Raw genomic sequence first — 18,434 nt, 5'->3', positions numbered from 1 at the left:
AACCAGAGATAACATTGATTTTGAAATAAAATTTTTCATATGAAAATCAGGCACTATATAGAGGTAGACATTTTCAAATCCGGCCACTGATAAATCTGGTTCCTTCAGATTTTCGGCATGAATCTCTGAGCACATTTTGTAAGTTTGAAACTGCACCAAGTTTTAATAACCTAGTTTAATCTTCATGTAATTTAATGTTACTCAACCATTAGTTCATGAATAGCTAGGATTGGTTAGTGGGAATATTCAGAAGGTTGGCTGTTTTTTTTTTCAAGTTGCGTTGTAACATGGTTTACAGTTTATTTTGAAGTTTGGGAAAATAAGCTTATCACAGATGAAGAGGCAACTTGCATATTTGTGGATTACTTTGCAAAGTTAATGATGAACATTTAAGTGCTAGACAAACTAGAATAAAATTTTATTTGCTTTCCATTTAATGTTTAGTTTTTTGTCTTCGAAATTATGCTACAGTTAGCATTTTTTATTATATACAGGGTGTCCACTCTTGTCGTTGTCCAATGACTATTTCCTGAAACGTTGGTTTTAGAGACAACTTTCAATAAGAAAAAATGTTTCAAATGATGTCATCCATCATCTTAAATGCCATTCAAATTAAAAAAATGATTCATAAAAACTTAAAAAATTTAAATTTTTAAACGGTCCCCTATCCTCTAACCTCCAATTAGAAAATTGTTGCACTTTCTCTCCTGAGGCCAACAAAAAAATTTCCATGTTTGTAAGGGCAATATTCATTGAGATATTTGAATTCAAAAACAAGGAAAAACAGCATAAAGTAATGTACACAATGTTCCTTTCCCCATTTATACTGTAATTTTCCTTTTTTTCTGAATTTTTAATTCAAATACATCGGTTATTTTTTTTTAGGAACGTGGAAATTTTTTGTTTTCCTCAAAATAGAATAATTGGAGATTAGAGGATGGGTAACCATATAAAAATTTAAATTTTGTAGATTTTTTTATTAATTTTCTTCATTTAAACAGCATTTCAGATGATGGGCAATATGTTTGGGGGCCGTTCAAGTATTACGTCATCATCGATGGGGGGGGGAGGGGGTTTCTGATTTGCTGACTTTTGATGACAAGGGGGAAGGGGGGTTTGGATAATGCTTACCTCAGCAACCACTCTTTATGAAAATATAAGTTAGAGAGAGGCAGAGCTGATGACGAAATTTTGCTGACAAGGGGGGGGGGTCAGTGTTTTGCTGACGGGGGGCTGGGGTCAAAAATGGCTAAAAATTTGCTTACGTAATACTTGAACACCCCCCCCCCCCCTGAAACATTTTTTCTTATTGAAAGTTGTCTCTAAAACCAACAGTTTAGAAAATATCCATTGGTCAACAATAAGAGTGAACACCCTGTATATAAACCACATATAACCATCGAAGATCTGCAGTTTTAAAAATCTGACAGTCTGTAGGTTTCTAGATTTTTTAATGTCATTCCGTATGTATACCAATAAAATCGAAATTTCTGCTGTGATTGATACTGATATTAAAAATATTCACATTATCATTAAAGAAACTAAAAAATTTGGGAAAATTATTTAAGTGGATTTAATTATTTATAAATTTGTAGAAGTTCTGTAATGTTAAAACACGAAAAATTCAGCATAATGCGTGTTTAATTATATAAATGAAAAAATTTATGTATTAACAAGTTATAATTTCCTTTTTTCTCTTTGTGTATGTGATTTATAATCAGAACGGTTGAGTTAAAAAGATTTTTTTTCTCTTGATTACAGGATCTCAGTTCAACAGATTTAAAGAAAGAATTGTATCTCTTGGCTCATATCATTAGAACTGGTTAGTGTATTTTTCAATACATTAACATCATTAGTTGATTAAAAATATAAATTTTAGTTTTTTAGTAATGTGGAAAATTTTCATTAGTTTATTTTTTTAGTTGCTGTACATTGTTTATTTTTAAAATGATTGTTTTTTAGTGAAATTTAAACCCTTTCATGGTTTTTTAAAAGGAATGAAAGTGTAGCACTTTTTTTACACTTCTTTGAAGTAAACATAACATGACAGCAGCAGTCTGTTGAAAAAAAAGTTTGTTGGCAATCCTATTTCTGGGTTGGACATAGGCATAGAGGTGGGTGGTTCCATGGAACCTAGCATTGTGACCAGAGGGCTGTTGTACTACAGAAGGACCTGTCTTAACAGACATTCCCCGTTAACAGACACTTTTAAAATTCTGTCAATGGCTTCGATGTATTTTACTACCAGTTGACGGATGTTACCTTTTAGTAGAAAAAATTTTCTACCCCACAGGTGTTCATTATTGAGAAGTTCTACTGTAATATGTTTGGCTTACACCTGTCAAAGTCAAGCTGGTCCAGTGTATTGATGTGCCTGGTAGATTGGAACAAAAAAAACTTTTTCTTGTAATTCATATTGCCCAAGTCATTAAACAGTTTCAAAATGGCTAGAGAAAATTTTCTCCAAATTTCAGCCCAACATTGCCATCTTGAGGTTCCACACCTGAAGGAAATATTTATATATTTATACTGCGACTTTTTTAAACGTTTTACGATTCAAAAAAATTCTTAATTATTATGTTACTTTATATGATAATTAATATCAATATTTATTTCTCGAAAATTGAATTGATTGATTATCAATCGAAAATTGAAGCTTATAAAAGAAAGACAACAAATGAGAGGAATATCGCTAAGCTAAATCAACAGAATACAAAGATAATGCTTTTCTGTCTGAGACTATTACAGATTTAGAAGTTTGTGCGGTCTCAAGATCTGATTCAGAATTAGACAATATCTGTATAGATAATGATTATATATATACATATATATATATACATACGATGGCCATGAAGCCAAATGTTTGGAAGCAACTGATTATGAAACTCCCTCAACCTCCCAGACAGGTCAGATGTGAATATCAGTCAAATTTAGCCCCTGCCTGTGTTAGAACAACAGTGTTGAATAAGTCTGCTGCTGTCATTGCATCCTCTGTGATTGATGGTATAGGGAAGCAGTTCTCAACAGTTGCTCTTCTGAACCCTAAGGGCTCTATGGCCACTCAAAGAAAATAACAAAAAGTAAATTTGAAAAAAATAATTATATTTTTAAATGGTAAAAATAAATCAGTCACTTTGTGGAATACATAAAAAATAGGCTTATGGGGCTCCATCATAAAAATTATATACTAGAAAGGGCTCTGCGAGTCAAAAAAGGTAAGAACCGCTAGTATAGGGGATTGTATCTAAACATACTCTGACTAACGTTATTGACAGGAGTAGGCTGAGGAGAGAACCTTTGAAAGTATGGTCCCAGCTTTACTCTACTGCAGTCTTTGTACGCCATCTACTTTGATGGAAGAAAGAAATTTCTTCCAGCAGGACTACAGCTGTGGAAGAGCATATTGTTCTCTTGTCAGAACATGTTTCTTTTTATATAGGTCATGTGACTGCACAGTCTGGGTTTAATGTAGATATTATATGAAGCATCATCTACTACTTCACACAGGAAGGGATTAAGCTTTCAAAACAGGTTGCTGTTGGGTGTGATGGAATGAATGTCAACATAAGGAAGAAAAATGATATTGTTATATGTCTTGAAATATTTGTTGGCCATTAGTTGCATTGGTTTGTATGCTTATTACATACCAAAAATCTACTTAAATCATTTTTTTCAAAAAGATTAATGGAAAGACATCTGGGCTACAACAGTTTTCCAGAACAATAGGAAAATCTCTGTAAATTTCATGAAATTCTTGTGGCAAAATTTATTCCAGTTGCTCTACCTGAAATTGACAAAACAGGGAGTGGCATCCAGATTTAGCAAACAGAAGCCCCGGGAAGATGGTTCACTTCAGCTTGTAGAGCAACTCATGGGGCACGTCACCTTCATGGAATGGTTAAGGAAAGTTAATTCTTGCCAGTAGAATTTAAGGCAATCATTCACAAAGTTATTCAGAGGAACTCTTATTTTGCTTGCTCTGAGAACATTGCACTGGCGATGCTTTTAAATGAAGGAGCATACATTCCAGACCTTGGCCTCAGTAGCATAATACTGCAAACAAGAAATACTGACTGGAATAGGAAAATCAATCTGATCTATACCACACTTAATACAAATAACTTTCTTCAGTTTCAAAAGATTCTATACTTTAAATACTTTTTATCAGGGGCGTAGCCAGAAATTTCGTTCAGGGGGGGGGGAACCAAAGTGACAGAACAATGGATTTGGCTATCTTTTTCCCTTTTTTTGGTCATTTTCTCACATTTCGGGGGGGGGGGGCAGACCCCCAAGTCCCTCCCCCTCGCTACGCCTTTGCTTTTTATAATTTAAATTGCTTTCTATACTGAAAAAAAAAAATTATGCTTATATTTCTGTGAAGGAAGAAAAAAAATTGTGAAGAAAATGACAAATTAATTAACAATTTTTTTTTCAATGTGTTCAGGTCGAATGCTAAATGATTCAAAGAAAACTGTAGCTCATTCATATCGTCGGCCTTATGGATGTTCAGGTATTTATTTGGAAAATATAATATTTTCACTATCACTTTATTTGTTTTTTTAAGAACTCTCAAAGTGTAATTTTTTTCAGTATAGTAAATGCTCATTATTGTGATCTCCTTTTTTTCCATGGGAAACAGTTGATATTGGGAGGTTGTTATATATAACTTTTTCAAAAAAATCATAAAATTTATCTTCTCCACATTTTCTAACTGTTGGAATTTCTTTTCCCATGATCGAGTATACAAGAAAAAGAAACCCCCAACTCTTTTGCTTTCATGATTCCTTCAGTTTTTAATTAGGTGCACAGTAATTGGGTACTCTTTGGAATATTCAAATGATATGGCTATTTTAACTTTCGACATCAATTTCTTCTTAACTTCCCCTAAAACTTTCAATTTGAGATCTAAAGTTTTTGTGCTCTGTTTATTTAAGACAGCCGTGTCAAATGAATAATTTTCAGAAGGAAAATATAAGTTTACTTGCCTGTATATTCTTTCATTAAGAATTTAAAATTGAGAAAAATCAAACCATGGGAGGGAGCCACCATTTTAGAAAAAAAGAATGGCAAACTGGGGAAAGGGGAGAAACATCAACATCATCCAGTAAAGTTGTGCGCCTTGCTATGGTTTGCCTGGTTTCCAGTGATGGCGCCACTTAACCACAGAGTTTTCCAAGAAGTGACAAAACACTATATTTTCTTCAAGCATCAAAGGTCATGGTCAAACCCACTCAATTACTATTGTCTGAAGCTTTCATGGCCAGCATTCAATGACTTGCAAACGATTTCCAGGCTATTAGGCCATGGTCTAAGAGATTTCCTTCCTGATGTTTCGCCCACATCTGTGGCAGGCATCATCTGAGGTTATTCGGACATAAGTCTCCGCTGCAAGGAAGAAAGGCTTTGTACATCGACTTGTTATCTATATGCACTTCCGAGACTTGATCGACCATAGAAGAACCGCATTGGTTGGCACGACACATTCACACAAGTCAACCAATGCAGTTCTTCTGTGGCCGATCAAGTCTCAGAAGTGCATATAGAGAACAAGTCTATGACAGTAGATGTACGAAGCCTTTCTCGCTTGCCGCGGAGACTTGCGTCCGAATAACCTCAGATGATGCCTGCCACAAATGTGGGCGAAACGTCAGAAAGGAAATCTCTCAGATCAAAATCACTGGATTGCTGAAAGTCAATTGAAAAAGCTCATTTAAATAATATAAAATTCTGCCGCTCTCAGACATATTGTGACATGTTTTCCTCTTCTATGCTCAAAGAAAACCTGCCTAAAAAATGCCGGATTATTGAATGGGCCAGATTATCAAAAGTCTACTGTACTAAAGTGTGGGCAAATTATTAAATGTCTCCATTATTTAGGGAAATGCAGTATGTTTTCATGTGTGGTCATATAATTTTAAATTCCAACATTTGTATTAATTCATTGTTATTATTTTAGTTATTAGCCTGAATGAAATAATGATGGAAAATAGTGAAGTAGCTTTAGAAGATGAAAAAGAATTGACTGCCAAAGTTTACAGGTATCCTTTCTTATTCCATTCATTCTAAAGAATGGGTTTATTGAATATTAAAAATTTTGTTCGTTCTCTGAATAAAAATTATATCATTCATACTGAATAAAAGTTACGTAAATTTTGTTGATATTACATTAAATCAAAGAGTATTGGTGTGATCATAATGAAAAAAAAAAATCACAGTTAATTTTTAAATAAGTGCAATTTTTTGTAGAGTCCTCATTACAACTGAAAATTATATTAAAATATTAAACTTTAACCAGCAGATAGAAAGCACGCTATCCACAACAATTTAAAATTACTTTAAGTTTTTAATCATTTCAAAAAAAGTTTCTATCCATTATATTTAATATGCAGGGACATCTCAGGAGCATCATGGGTCACCGGATAAGGTGATTTTTCTGAGGCCTTCCTGGCAAATGTACATGCTCACTCTCAAAAATTTCAACCAGACCTAATTTTTGTTAGGCTTTCGTGCCGTGCCCATGCGTTAAGATGTCACTGTTGATATGTATATAATCATTTAACATTTTCAGTCAGATAGTATCGTTGTGATCACTAATACATTATGTTATAAGAAATTGAAGGCTTTGGAATTGATAACTTCAAATTAATTTTTTTGCTGTAAGGTTCAATTCATTAAAGCTAAATAAAGTTCAGATTGAAAATCTATCAATCCATTTTGTTACAGCTGCAGTGAAGCAGATTTCAACCAATTGCATGAATTTATTATAAAAAAGCTCAGCAACAAGTTTAACTTGATATCTGGACAACAAAACTATGGTGAGAGGAATTTTATTACTCATTAGATTATCATTCAAAAAGCCATGCTTTATTTGTTAATAATGTTATTAAATGTTCTTCGAATGATTTTTATGGTTTTCCTAAAAGTATGGATTAAAATTGTTTTTTGTTTTTACTTTTCAGGTTTAGTACTCTCTCTGCGGATGTTGCATGGTGAATTATCCCAATTGCAACAAGAATCTGCCTTTTTGTTCAAAAACTTGACTATCACTCACAAGCAAGGCTTCTCAGATGTGATAATGCCTGGTACGTTCAATGTAGTTTGGTCAAAAATTTTTAATCATTTTTTAGATTATACCAGTTTTTGTGTTAGTTTCCATAAAGTTTTTTAGGGTTGTAGAACATTGCTTAATATAAGTATTCAACTTCAACAGTATTTTTTTTTTTTTGGTAACCCATGCCTTTGAGTTATTTGTTTAATTTTTATTTTATTGTAATATTTTACCAATGTCAACTGGGTTCTTACTTTCTATTAAGGGGGAAAAAAATTCAAGTCACTAATCAAGGTGTAATTTTGAGCAGGAATTCTCACCACATCTATTGCAGTATCAGTGATGCATGGTTTGCAAAGCATGAGATACTTTATTTATAAGTAGTAACAAATAGTCTAAAGATTTATTTCTTGAAATTCACTGCTAACATCCATTAACTTGGATAAATTTTATGTATTTTGATTTAAACACAAATTTCGCAAACTTTGAGATGTAATTACTTTTTTTTTTTTTCACTTATCAAACCTTGCTTCATTTATTAAATCAGGTGATGTGCGTAATGATTTGTACTTGACCTTGGAAAAAGGAGATTTTGAAAAAGGAGGAAAATCTACTGGAAAAAACATTGAAGCTACTGTTCTTGTAGTGAATCCTGAGGGACTGGTTCTCGAAGTATGTTTTCAGTGTTGAAAAGCAGTGTTGATTTCTTCTTGTATGAATGAAATAACAATAATGAGGACATAAAATGGATTTTTATGTGTTTTTTTTCAGAGATGTATAAGCACAGGTTCTAAACAAGAGAATGTTACAGAGTATCATTCAATAGTTTTATACCATAATAACATGCCACGCTGGGCAGAAACCATTAAAGTAAGTGTTTCCTATTTCCTCGATTATGAATACATAATTATTACCATTTACTTAAATCTCACTTGCTCCTAAATTTTCAAATTCAATGTCACTTGTTCTAATGCACAGCCAGATAAAATTACAGTTAAATGTTGTAAAAAGGTGGAAAAATGGTTTCTTCTAAGAAATTCAGAGAGTAAAAACATAAGAACTTTTTGTTATACAGTGATACTTCAACTAACAAAGATGATTCATTCCGAGATCATGTTTATTAGCTGAAATGTTTGTATGGAAAATCATCTGGTTCGTTCCAGGTTCTGCCCAAAATTTAAAGATAAGTTTTTTAACATACCAAAGAACACTGTAAAAAAGACAAAAGCTGATTAGAGGCCAAATGAACAACTTCAAAATTGAATAAATGAAAATCTACAGGATGATGAGAAACATTGCATATCTTTTTGTTTTACACTGACGTACACAACCAACACCAGCTTTAGTCTACTACACAGTTTGTAGGTGTCATCATTCATTAGTGATTTGGTCAGCTTATGTCTGTGTGTGATACATGCAGGTAGGAAAAAAAGCTCCTAGAATGTGCCCAGACTGTTCAGTTTGATGCTCAGAGTCTAGCACTGAAATAAAGCATTCTCTGAAAACATGCTGCTTTTTTTAATGCATTTTCTATTAGCTGGATTTTTTACATGAATTTACATTTTACATGAAATGGTTCAAAAAATTTCAGAAAGAGTAGTGTAGGTACCAGTGCCGTCTTAACGATTGGGCCCACCCGTGCGCGGCCCAGGGGGCCTCAAGAGAAGACAGGCCTCACAAAAATGAGATCTGGTTGAATTTTCTAAAATTTACCAAGTAGGGTCATAGAAAAAACACTTTGGCCCAGAGGCCCATGGTGCTCTTGAGATGGCCCTGGTAGGTACATCTGGAAAAAGATTCAAAGGTGAACAAGAATTATTCAGGCTTAAGTGACATTAATTCTGATTATGATTGGCACTAAAATTCAGCTCTTGACGTGCAACATCCCTTCGCATGACCCAGGTTCTGACTGTTGAATTTTGGTGCAAGAGGTACAGAGAGAGAGAGAGAGAGAAAGAGAAATAATTCAAGAAAGAGTGAATTTTAACAGAAGTAAACTTATTAACAATTTTAACACAAGTTATCTTGATTATGATTAACATTAAAAGACTTCAAAATTCATACTAGTCTTCATGTGAGTCCGATGAAATATCACAATGTGATCAGGCGGTTCGAACTTAACGGTGATACACGAACAACATGACCTGTGATGTCACTGACCTTGATGGGAGCAAGTGAAATCATGATCCGACGTGAGACTCCACGTTGCAGGGAGGCATGGTGGAAGCCTTAGGCCCAACAGCGAGAGCTGAGGTTATCATCCACACCAAGCGGAACAGCAGATAGCTAGGACCAGGAGCCGGGGTGACAATCAACACCAAGCAAGATGGTGGATGACTGGGACCAGAGACGAGCCAGGACGATAATCAACGTCAAGTGTAATAGCGGATGACTAGGAGTAACGAACATGAGAAGACATGATGGCCGAGAAGAAGAACCAGCCGGCAACGTGCTGAGCACCGGTGAAGTTGTTAGAGCATACTGCTAGCAGGATAGTCAGACGACTCACGAAGAGCTGATCACTTTACCGAAAGTGAAGTAGTAACTATTATTAAAACAAATGTGCCGTAACCATCAGGACTCAAGGTATTTATACCTGAAAAAGGAAGTGCAGTACGGCCCAACTCCAGGGACCAACCATCTCATAAAAAATATTAAAATATGATCAATAAAAAAACTGTATAACAAATTTGCATAACAAACCAGCATTGAATTTTATAGAAATTTTGCACTGTAAAGTGGCAACACAATAAACAATGGCTACGTTATCAATATCACTAATTTTTCCAGTCTATGGATAATGAAAATATCATTGATTTTAACCAACCATGCACGTTTATAAAAGGTAAGACAATATTTCACATCTTGTATGTAAAAAAATGACTAGAATAGGACACTTTCTGCCAGGGGGTCTATAGGTAATGTTACAGATGTGGCCATTTTATTTTTCTGCTTGCACCCATATTTAGCTGAGGCAGAAAAATCAGAAAAAATCGTAGTTAGCCAAAACATTTGTAAGCCAAGGTATCACTATATTCACAAACAAAACTGAGCAATCACATTTGTTTTTTAATATTTTTTTTTCTATTCATTTTCACAAAATGTAATATTTGAAATTTAGATATTCTAAATTTATTATTTTTCAGCTTGTTATTCCCATTGAAAAATTTGATGGTGCACATGTACGCATTGAATACAGACATTGCTCAAGTGAGTTTCTATAGGTCTCAGTATTTTTAAATATTACATTTTTGTTGTTTATTATATTTATATATTAACGAACATTCACAATCCTATCTAAATAACAGTGCACATGACTGTTTAGGCTGTTAAAATATATGATTGCTGCATGAGAGAAGAGAGCTCTTACTTCCCCCGCGGAGGGAAAAGATCCTCAGTATTTGCAAATGCTTAAATCTTTTAAAGATAGGTGACACTTCAAAATACATTAAATAAAGTGGAAATGAGAATATTGTATAACCTCTAAAAATCATCTGAAACTGCAGCCTCAATGTCATTTTCAAAATGAACATAATGACTATTTTCCATTATTTCAATTTTGAGGTGATTTAGGCATTACAAAAAATATCAGTTTTAATGTGATACTACTACTAGAGTAAATAAGAAGAACTTGAGAATAATTTTCAAGATTCCAATTATCTGTAAGTTTGAATTTACAAAGTTCCAGCGTAAATAGTCTACTTTTTTTCTCAATCCCAGTGAATATTTGTATTAGTAAGTGATTAGGCTAGTTTTATTTGACTATCAGTTTCTTTTGTCCAGAAATCATATTTTAACAAAAAAGCTTTTTTGTCATTATTAGCACGAGATAAAGAAAAAAAACTATTAGGATTCTCTTTCATTCAACTTATGGATGACAAAGGCACAATCATCAGAAACGGAACTCACGAGCTTTATGTTTATAAGGCGAGTATGGAATACCAAATTATTTTATAATGAAAGTAAAATAAAACCCTCCTCTTTCTAGAGTTACATGCATAAACATATAATAAAATGTGTACACACAATATTGTATAAGTTCATCATTGTCTTAAACTGAAAAAAAATCAAATTTTAAATAAATGAAATAATTAACCCATAAAAGTAATGAAGTTATTTTTATAAATAGTCTAGATTTTGCTTTGTTCCAAGTGTTGAATTTATTCCTAACACTACTGTGTGTGTGTGTGTCACAACACTTTATACATTTTTTAAACAACTGAGGTCTAATCATATATATAATTTTTTCCATTTGAAATTCTGTTCGACTTTCTAGTGCGAGGAAAGGCAAAAGCTTTCAGATCCTAAAAACTATATGAGTCTTCCAAGTGGACCCAAAGAAGGTGGTAGCATGACTCCAGGATATGCTAGTGGATCTGTACCACCATCTCCTCCTCCATTTCCTAGTCCAATTGCTGGCCAGTTTTTTGTTAGAAGTGTGAGAGAAACTGTGCATATCAAAACCCTTCTGTGCTCTACAAAACTTACTCAAAATGGTATGTATCTGTAACTTTCTGAACCCAATATAAGTTGACTTTAATCACCAGTAATAATAATTGTGTTATACAAGACTAATACTTGTAAAACAATTTTTATAAAGTATTATTAATGAGAGATAGACTCCCTTTTCCCTCAGCCCAAGATATCAAGGAAACATATTTTCTGGTTATAATACCAAGGTGAACTCAGAAAGAAAATATTTGTTTCCTTGCTTCAATGTTTACAAGGATTTTTCTAATAAAAACATTAAGATATATCTAAATATTCAGATTGATGTTAAAATTGAGCGTGTAAAAGAAACAAAATGCAGTAATTGTGCAGAATTTAATAAACTGAAAAAAAGTAAATGGGATACTTCACATTTTTGTATAGCAGTGAACTGTGAACTGTATGAAAGGGAGATTGATAAACTTAGAGAGGGAACAAATTATTAAATTTACTAATAATTCAGTTTAGTGAAATGAACTTTAATGTTGTCATTCCCATCATTGTTAAAATTGTGAAACCGATAATTGTAGATATGTAAATAATTAACTAGATTTTTTTCTTTTATGTTTACAAGTGCAAATTGTAACTTGTTCTTTTAATAAATATTGAAATTTGTTCCAGTCACTGGGTTGAGTGGGGACCCAAGATAGGGATAAATAGAAATGTAATGTAAATAACTTTGTTTTGAACTTAAAATAATTTTATGACACTGGCGCAAGTTGCCCCAGCCCAATTTCTCTCCTGTTGGGCTGGATTCATTCGCAATATCCTACCTTCAGAATTAACGCATGCCTTAGGGCGGGACACGTAAACTTGATGAGCATATCTTAATATTCAGATGATTGATTATGCATCACTTAAATGATCAAGTCTCAACAATATTAATTATAATCAAACATGGATTCAATTACTTGTAGAAAATTTGGTCATCTATAGCTTTACAGATGTATAACAAAGCTTTTTTAGCAGCATTATATTTCATGAACACCAATATTCTTGTTGACCCAACCAAGCAATTCCTCAAAAGCCTCATTCAAAGTCATTCCTGTTGCTTATGTGCTCTTTGTAGAGTCTCTTTGCCTATTTTAGTTTGATAGGAACAGAAAGACTTAAACACTTTCTACTTTAATTTTTGAATATCATTATGAACTCAAATGCTGAGCATTCTGCATTTTTATTGTTCCATATAACTTCTGAGGTTGTGAAAGCATCAATTTGAAAAATATTTCAGTAGTCTGACTTTTCTTGTATTCAATAATAATTGACATTTTCTTGTGCAATATTTTTTTAAGGTGATTTGTTAGCTCTGCTGAAATGGAAAGCTCATCCTGAACGAATTCAAGATACTCTTCATAAAGTCATGAAATTAGATGGTGAAGAAACTGTGAAGGTAATTTTCCTTAATAAAACATATTTTATTTATGTTACGTTAAATTTTTATTTAAATTTATCAAATTTTTTTTGTAAATGATGTGGAATAAATTTGTTATATAGTAAAACCTGTGTATAAAGGTGCTGTCTATAATGATAAACCTGCCTATAATGATATTTTCTTTGTTCCTGGCAGAATTCCTATTTAATAGGAAATAGTGAAAGTGCTCAAACTGTCTATAACAATATTTTTTCTAGATCCCTAGAGTATCGTTATAGACAAGTTTTACTTTTTTAAAAGAAATGTGTTTTGAAAAGAAAATATTAATCATCTCTGGTATTCCTATTCTAGTTGATACATGTTGTATTTTTTTCTTTGAATTTGTACAGTTTCAAAGTTTTTGTGGTATTTTACTATTTTTAGCCTATTTCACCATTTTTATACTATTTTAAGTTTTAATACCATTCTTAATTTCTATCTTTAATATAACTGTGGTGGTTTTGATTCACCATTGCAGCATTAGGTCACTGACTGTATTCAATGAAAGGCTTATCATTAGTTTTTATTTTATTGTTTTGATATAAATTAGATGAGAGAGTGGAAGAAAAACAATTTTTTTGTGCTTTATATTTCTATTTATTCAAAAACTATTCTGTTATTGATTTCCTGTAAGAAATGTATCATTATTTTAATTTTTTTTCTAATAAGATATGTTTACATATAAATGTTCTTAAAATGAGAATTCTTTAATATATTGATATAAAATGGATTAATTAAAAATGTAATTATAAAACCTAAAAACAATGTGTATACATGATAAAATTTACTTTCATATGTTCTTTTGATTTACTCTACATGGCTTGAATAGCTGGATAGGTAGTGTATTCAGTGAAATGATTACTACTGCTCATAATTTTTTTGTAAACTTGTGATTTGTAATTTTGGTGTTTTTCACTTTGTGTGGTTGAGGTACTTTAACCAAAGGTTTGAATTTAATTTGGTTGAGCTAGTTTGTCTTTTTGCAGAGAGCAGGCAGGCCTTCTACTTGATACTCACATAACATAAAAATTCAAGCATTTACTATCTTCATTTCAAAATAGGGAAGAAAAGGTCAGCACCAGCAATAACACAAAACAAGTGCAACTCAAAAAATGAATACATCAGGAGCCCAAACACACTCAGAATACACAAACTGACATGTACTGATTCCACAAAGGAATGTGTACGAGGTGCATGTGTGGTTAAGCAGTGGTAGTATTACTCTTTGAAAATAATTTAAGTTATTTACACAGATATTTTATATATTCCTGCAAAATAAATTTAAAGAATTAGAATGGTTATATAGATTATGATAAGCCTGTTTTGATCTAATTAAAATAGGATATTGAATTAATTTAAAATTTAGACCCCTGTTTACCCTTCAAGCGTCACAGCAGAGATCACTAAACCTCCGTCAAAAAGGTTTTTTTTTTGATTAAGTAGCCCCTTTTTCTGATTTTTAACAGGTGTAAGCCAAGGGGTGTAGAAAAAACAGTTTCATTGCAAATCACTTTACAAAATATCTGGGCTTGGCAGTGTTAAAATAAGAGGCTTTTAAGAGGCAATATATCTTGTCAATATGCCGCTTAAAGGGTTGGGTGCTAGGTGACTGTTATGGGAAAATGTAAAATTTTTCCAATATCCCTCTCATACTTAGAAGAGAAGTGTTGAGCAACCAGTCCATAAAGGGCTAATATCGTGGATTGTACTGGTAAATAAAACTTAATTTCTGATTGATTCAGGAATTGATAGATTCAATTCCTGAAACATTGTTAGGACAAGAAAAGTGTGCAAAATCTATATATATAAAATCTATTTTCTCTGTGTGTATCTGTCTGTGTGCATGTTCTGTATACAAATCTACAATGTTTGACTGATTGTCGTCAAATGTTGCAAATATACAAAACAGGACCCTACTTGAACTACTTTAAAAGTTCAGCAGAGCCAGGCAAATAGCCAGAATAGGAAAAAAAGTCATTGGGCAAAAGTGGTTCCTGGTCCACAACAGTGACTTTCAGAATGTTTACTTTGGTTACCATGGTTTCCAAACAACGAGATATAATATAAAATGTATAAATATGTGTAACTTTTAAATATATTTATGCCTTTACAATGGTTTGTTACTTTATCAGTGCACCCAGTATTTATAGAGAAAACACGGGCAGCACCGGTTATTATATCTAGTCTATACGTTTGTTGTCTTAATTGAGTTAACTATCTTATACTGTGCACATTTTTTACATGCATAAAAGGTACTATTGTTTGTGTTAACTGCTCTTACATTCACCTCATACACATTCCTCTGTGAAAATGTTTGTGTTAACTGAATGTAAATGAAGTTGGTACATTGATGAATTGAGAAAAATACCAATTTTGTTTTATGTCCTATAGTTCTTACAAGATATTCTCGATGCCTTGTTTGCCATGTTTTCCACAGGAGATGGTAGCTCTACATCACATTCTGGTCTAGTCTTCAAAGTTTTGGTATGCTGATTTCATATATATATTTATTATTTTACGAAAACCAGCACATTTTAAATGTACAGTGAAACCTTGATGTAACAATATGCTGCAGACCAAGAGAAAACATCATTATATCAAGAGGAAGCATTATCATTAGTCACCACGAAATTGATGCTGTTGTTGGCATCTCTTCTGAATTGTTGTTTGTGATGCTACCAATAAAGTACACTTATTCACAACTAAAATATATAATTGATTAATTTATTAATAAAATTCAGTTGGTTGTTCCACACTGTAAAGTGGTTTTTCCTCACAGCACTTTTGTATACTACACAAAAAGTAGCTTTGCAGTAACTCCATATATACCATATTCTTTGCATTAGCTGGCATGCGCCCCCCCCCCCCCCGAAAATTGGGGAACACCAGCTTTTTTTAATGTTAGTGTCTAATCCATTTTCGGTATGCTAGATAAAGAGAGGTTCAATAAGGACCACATGATACATTAAAAAAACAGATACCAATTCATATTACTGTACTTTAACATGTATGAGGAACCCTCATGTATAAGGAACGCTCTGATTTTTTAGGCTTAAAATTTGGAAAAAGTTTCATCAAAGATATAAAAAAAGATATTTTTATTCATCATGCTTCTCATCAGAATCAGCTACATAAACTAGTCATAATCATCATCATAGTTACTCTCATCATAAATTGCAAAGAATGGAGTGTGCTAATATGTATAATATTATTCATGTTTATGAGAAACCCTTTTATATTTGGGACAGAATTTTTGACAAAAAGGGGTTCCTTATACATGTTAAAGTACAGTAATTGCTGATAACTAAGCAAATAAGAACAAAAGGATAGTTTATCACTGCAGCAAACATTTTTTACATGGGACTTAGATAACTATAATAAAAGTACAGCGTTTACTTATTGCTCTAATAATTATGATATACCCAATACGACATACAGATACTGCATTTTGCATGTTTTTCTGCATGTTCATAGCTTGAAGAAATATGCTGTCTTTTTTTGTATTACAACATTATGTTCTGCTGCGCAGTTATTTAATTTTTCACTCTGCTTATTCCAACTTGACACACATGATCAAGTTTTTGACAAAAGCATTTCGCAGTATAAAAGTTTAAATACTTATGCTTCCATTTAACTGATCTTATTAATACTAACAAAGATGTGCTAAGTGTCTCGCATTTTCAATAAGTTAAGATTTGTTATAGCAAACAAAACTAGAACTATCTGGATAATTTATAAAACAGAAGGAATGCAGAGAACAGACAAGGTTCAAATCAACCGATTCTATTGATTCTTAAAGTCTAGATATTTGAGAATTATCCAGAATCTGTAACTCGACATGATAGTCTTCCTCAATGTTGCATGGCATGCTGGGGAATACATTATATGAATATTTTGTTATGAAGCTTTCTTCAATTTTTTTCCCGTAAAGAATATTTTTTTCCTTTGAGAATTGAAAGACAATTTTTATGCTCATCGCATGATTTATATGCTATCATGCTGCAAACTTTGGTAGAGACTTTTATCATTAAATGGAAGATAGCACTTATATTCATCCAGTGTTTGATAGCCACAAGATAAAAATTAACAATACAATTAAGATCATCATTATTTTCTGCTTCAAGGAGGAAGGGAAGAAGTTGATTGAAAATTTTTCAGCATTTTTTAATCCATTCATTAGATTTAATTTTGGAATAATTTTTTTTCAATATTCTAACTCCATTATTAAACTGGTTTTTTTAAATGTTTTCAGTTACCTTTTACGGAAGATAACTTATAATGGTTAAGATCAACATTTCCTCTAAATGTTTTCTGTGTATGGAAAAGCAGTATGCCATGCACAGTAATACATAAATTGTATATTTAATGGATTTGCATGTGTAGAAGAATTTTTACCATGTACGGCTGTGCACTTTTACAGCTCAGAGGGAACAGTGGTCATGTTATGAAATTTTTTGCACTCTTATAAATACTTTATTTAACATTTTCCTCCCAGGTTCATATTCTTAGTCTACTAGAGGACACAAAGTTTGAACAGTTTAAGCCAGTCATGGATGCTTATATAACAGGGCATTTTGCTGCTGCTTTGGTGTACAAGTGAGTTAGTTGTGCAAGCATCATTATACCATACTTATGATATAAAGTACTGTTCACGTTTGATTAATATTTTACTGCTGTTATACAGGGTTATGACTATACCATGAAATGTTTTTACATTTTTTAGAGGGCTCATCAGTTGCGTGAAACATTGTGCTGATCTCGTTCGAGATGCTGACAAACAAGATGCAATACAGAAGTGTTTTCGTTCCTTAGAATATATTTTCAAGTTTATTATCCAGTCAAGAATTCTGTTTGCTAGGTAAGAAATTTTTTTAAGCCAAAATTTATTTGATTTAATTTGAAAGAGCTTATTTTTCATATGTAACTAATGAAAAATTATTACTATTTGGTGTTCTAGAGCAACTGGTGACCAAAGTGAAGAAGCCTTCAAAGCTGATCTCTATTCCTTGTTTAGTTCCTTTAATAGAATGTTGTCCATAAATCATGATCTCATTATTCTCCCTACACAGGTATGTTATTTTTACAGGTTTCATCAATCAGTTGAACTGACTAATTATGCATGTTCATTTGTGTGTAATAGTATTGAAAAAGTTCAAATCTTTGGTGAGACTATCTGCAATCAGGACTGATATTTATTTATATTTTCAGATTGCACTAGTTAGCAGTTTTGGTCAAATTTATGAGCAGCTGCTTAAAGTTTTGCCAGTACAGGAAGTAGCCAAAATTGTGAAGTTGACTATTGACTGTTTGCCTCTTGATCCTCCAGTTTCATTGGTTCAAGCAAAACTGCAGTGCATACAAGACACTGTTAAAAGCAAAATTTTTCAGCATTCTGGTAAATATATAACTACTTTCATGTAGTTATGATGATTTTATTTACATGTAGTAATTTCAATAAGGTAAATTACAGTGTCATTTAAAAGTGGT

General features: G+C 32.4%; 1 protein-coding gene across 2 annotated transcripts in view; it reads left to right on the top strand.

Moving 5' to 3' along the window:
* Positions 1-18,434, top strand: part of spg (dedicator of cytokinesis spg) — a 121,915-nt gene that overhangs the window by 47,153 nt on the left and 56,328 nt on the right. For both annotated transcript variants that reach the window (XM_089242572.1, XM_089242571.1), the window contains exons 11-26: positions 1,762-1,822; positions 4,445-4,510; positions 5,957-6,038; positions 6,724-6,815; positions 6,960-7,082; positions 7,596-7,720; positions 7,820-7,918; positions 10,195-10,258; positions 10,872-10,975; positions 11,325-11,544; positions 12,829-12,926; positions 15,339-15,431; positions 17,443-17,543; positions 17,671-17,805; positions 17,905-18,016; positions 18,156-18,342. In XM_089242572.1, the coding sequence (XP_089098698.1) occupies positions 1,762-1,822; positions 4,445-4,510; positions 5,957-6,038; positions 6,724-6,815; positions 6,960-7,082; positions 7,596-7,720; positions 7,820-7,918; positions 10,195-10,258; positions 10,872-10,975; positions 11,325-11,544; positions 12,829-12,926; positions 15,339-15,431; positions 17,443-17,543; positions 17,671-17,805; positions 17,905-18,016; positions 18,156-18,342 (1,762 nt within the window). The remainder of the gene's footprint in view (positions 1-1,761; positions 1,823-4,444; positions 4,511-5,956; positions 6,039-6,723; positions 6,816-6,959; positions 7,083-7,595; positions 7,721-7,819; positions 7,919-10,194; positions 10,259-10,871; positions 10,976-11,324; positions 11,545-12,828; positions 12,927-15,338; positions 15,432-17,442; positions 17,544-17,670; positions 17,806-17,904; positions 18,017-18,155; positions 18,343-18,434) is intronic.

The sequence above is a fragment of the Pholcus phalangioides genome, unplaced genomic scaffold (assembly GCF_987345545.1).
Source record: "Pholcus phalangioides strain wild (caught in Gottingen) unplaced genomic scaffold, Ppha-v1.0 ptg000015l_1, whole genome shotgun sequence".
NCBI lineage: Eukaryota > Metazoa > Arthropoda > Arachnida > Araneae > Pholcidae > Pholcus > Pholcus phalangioides.
This window is presented reverse-complemented; position numbering and strand designations above follow the sequence as displayed.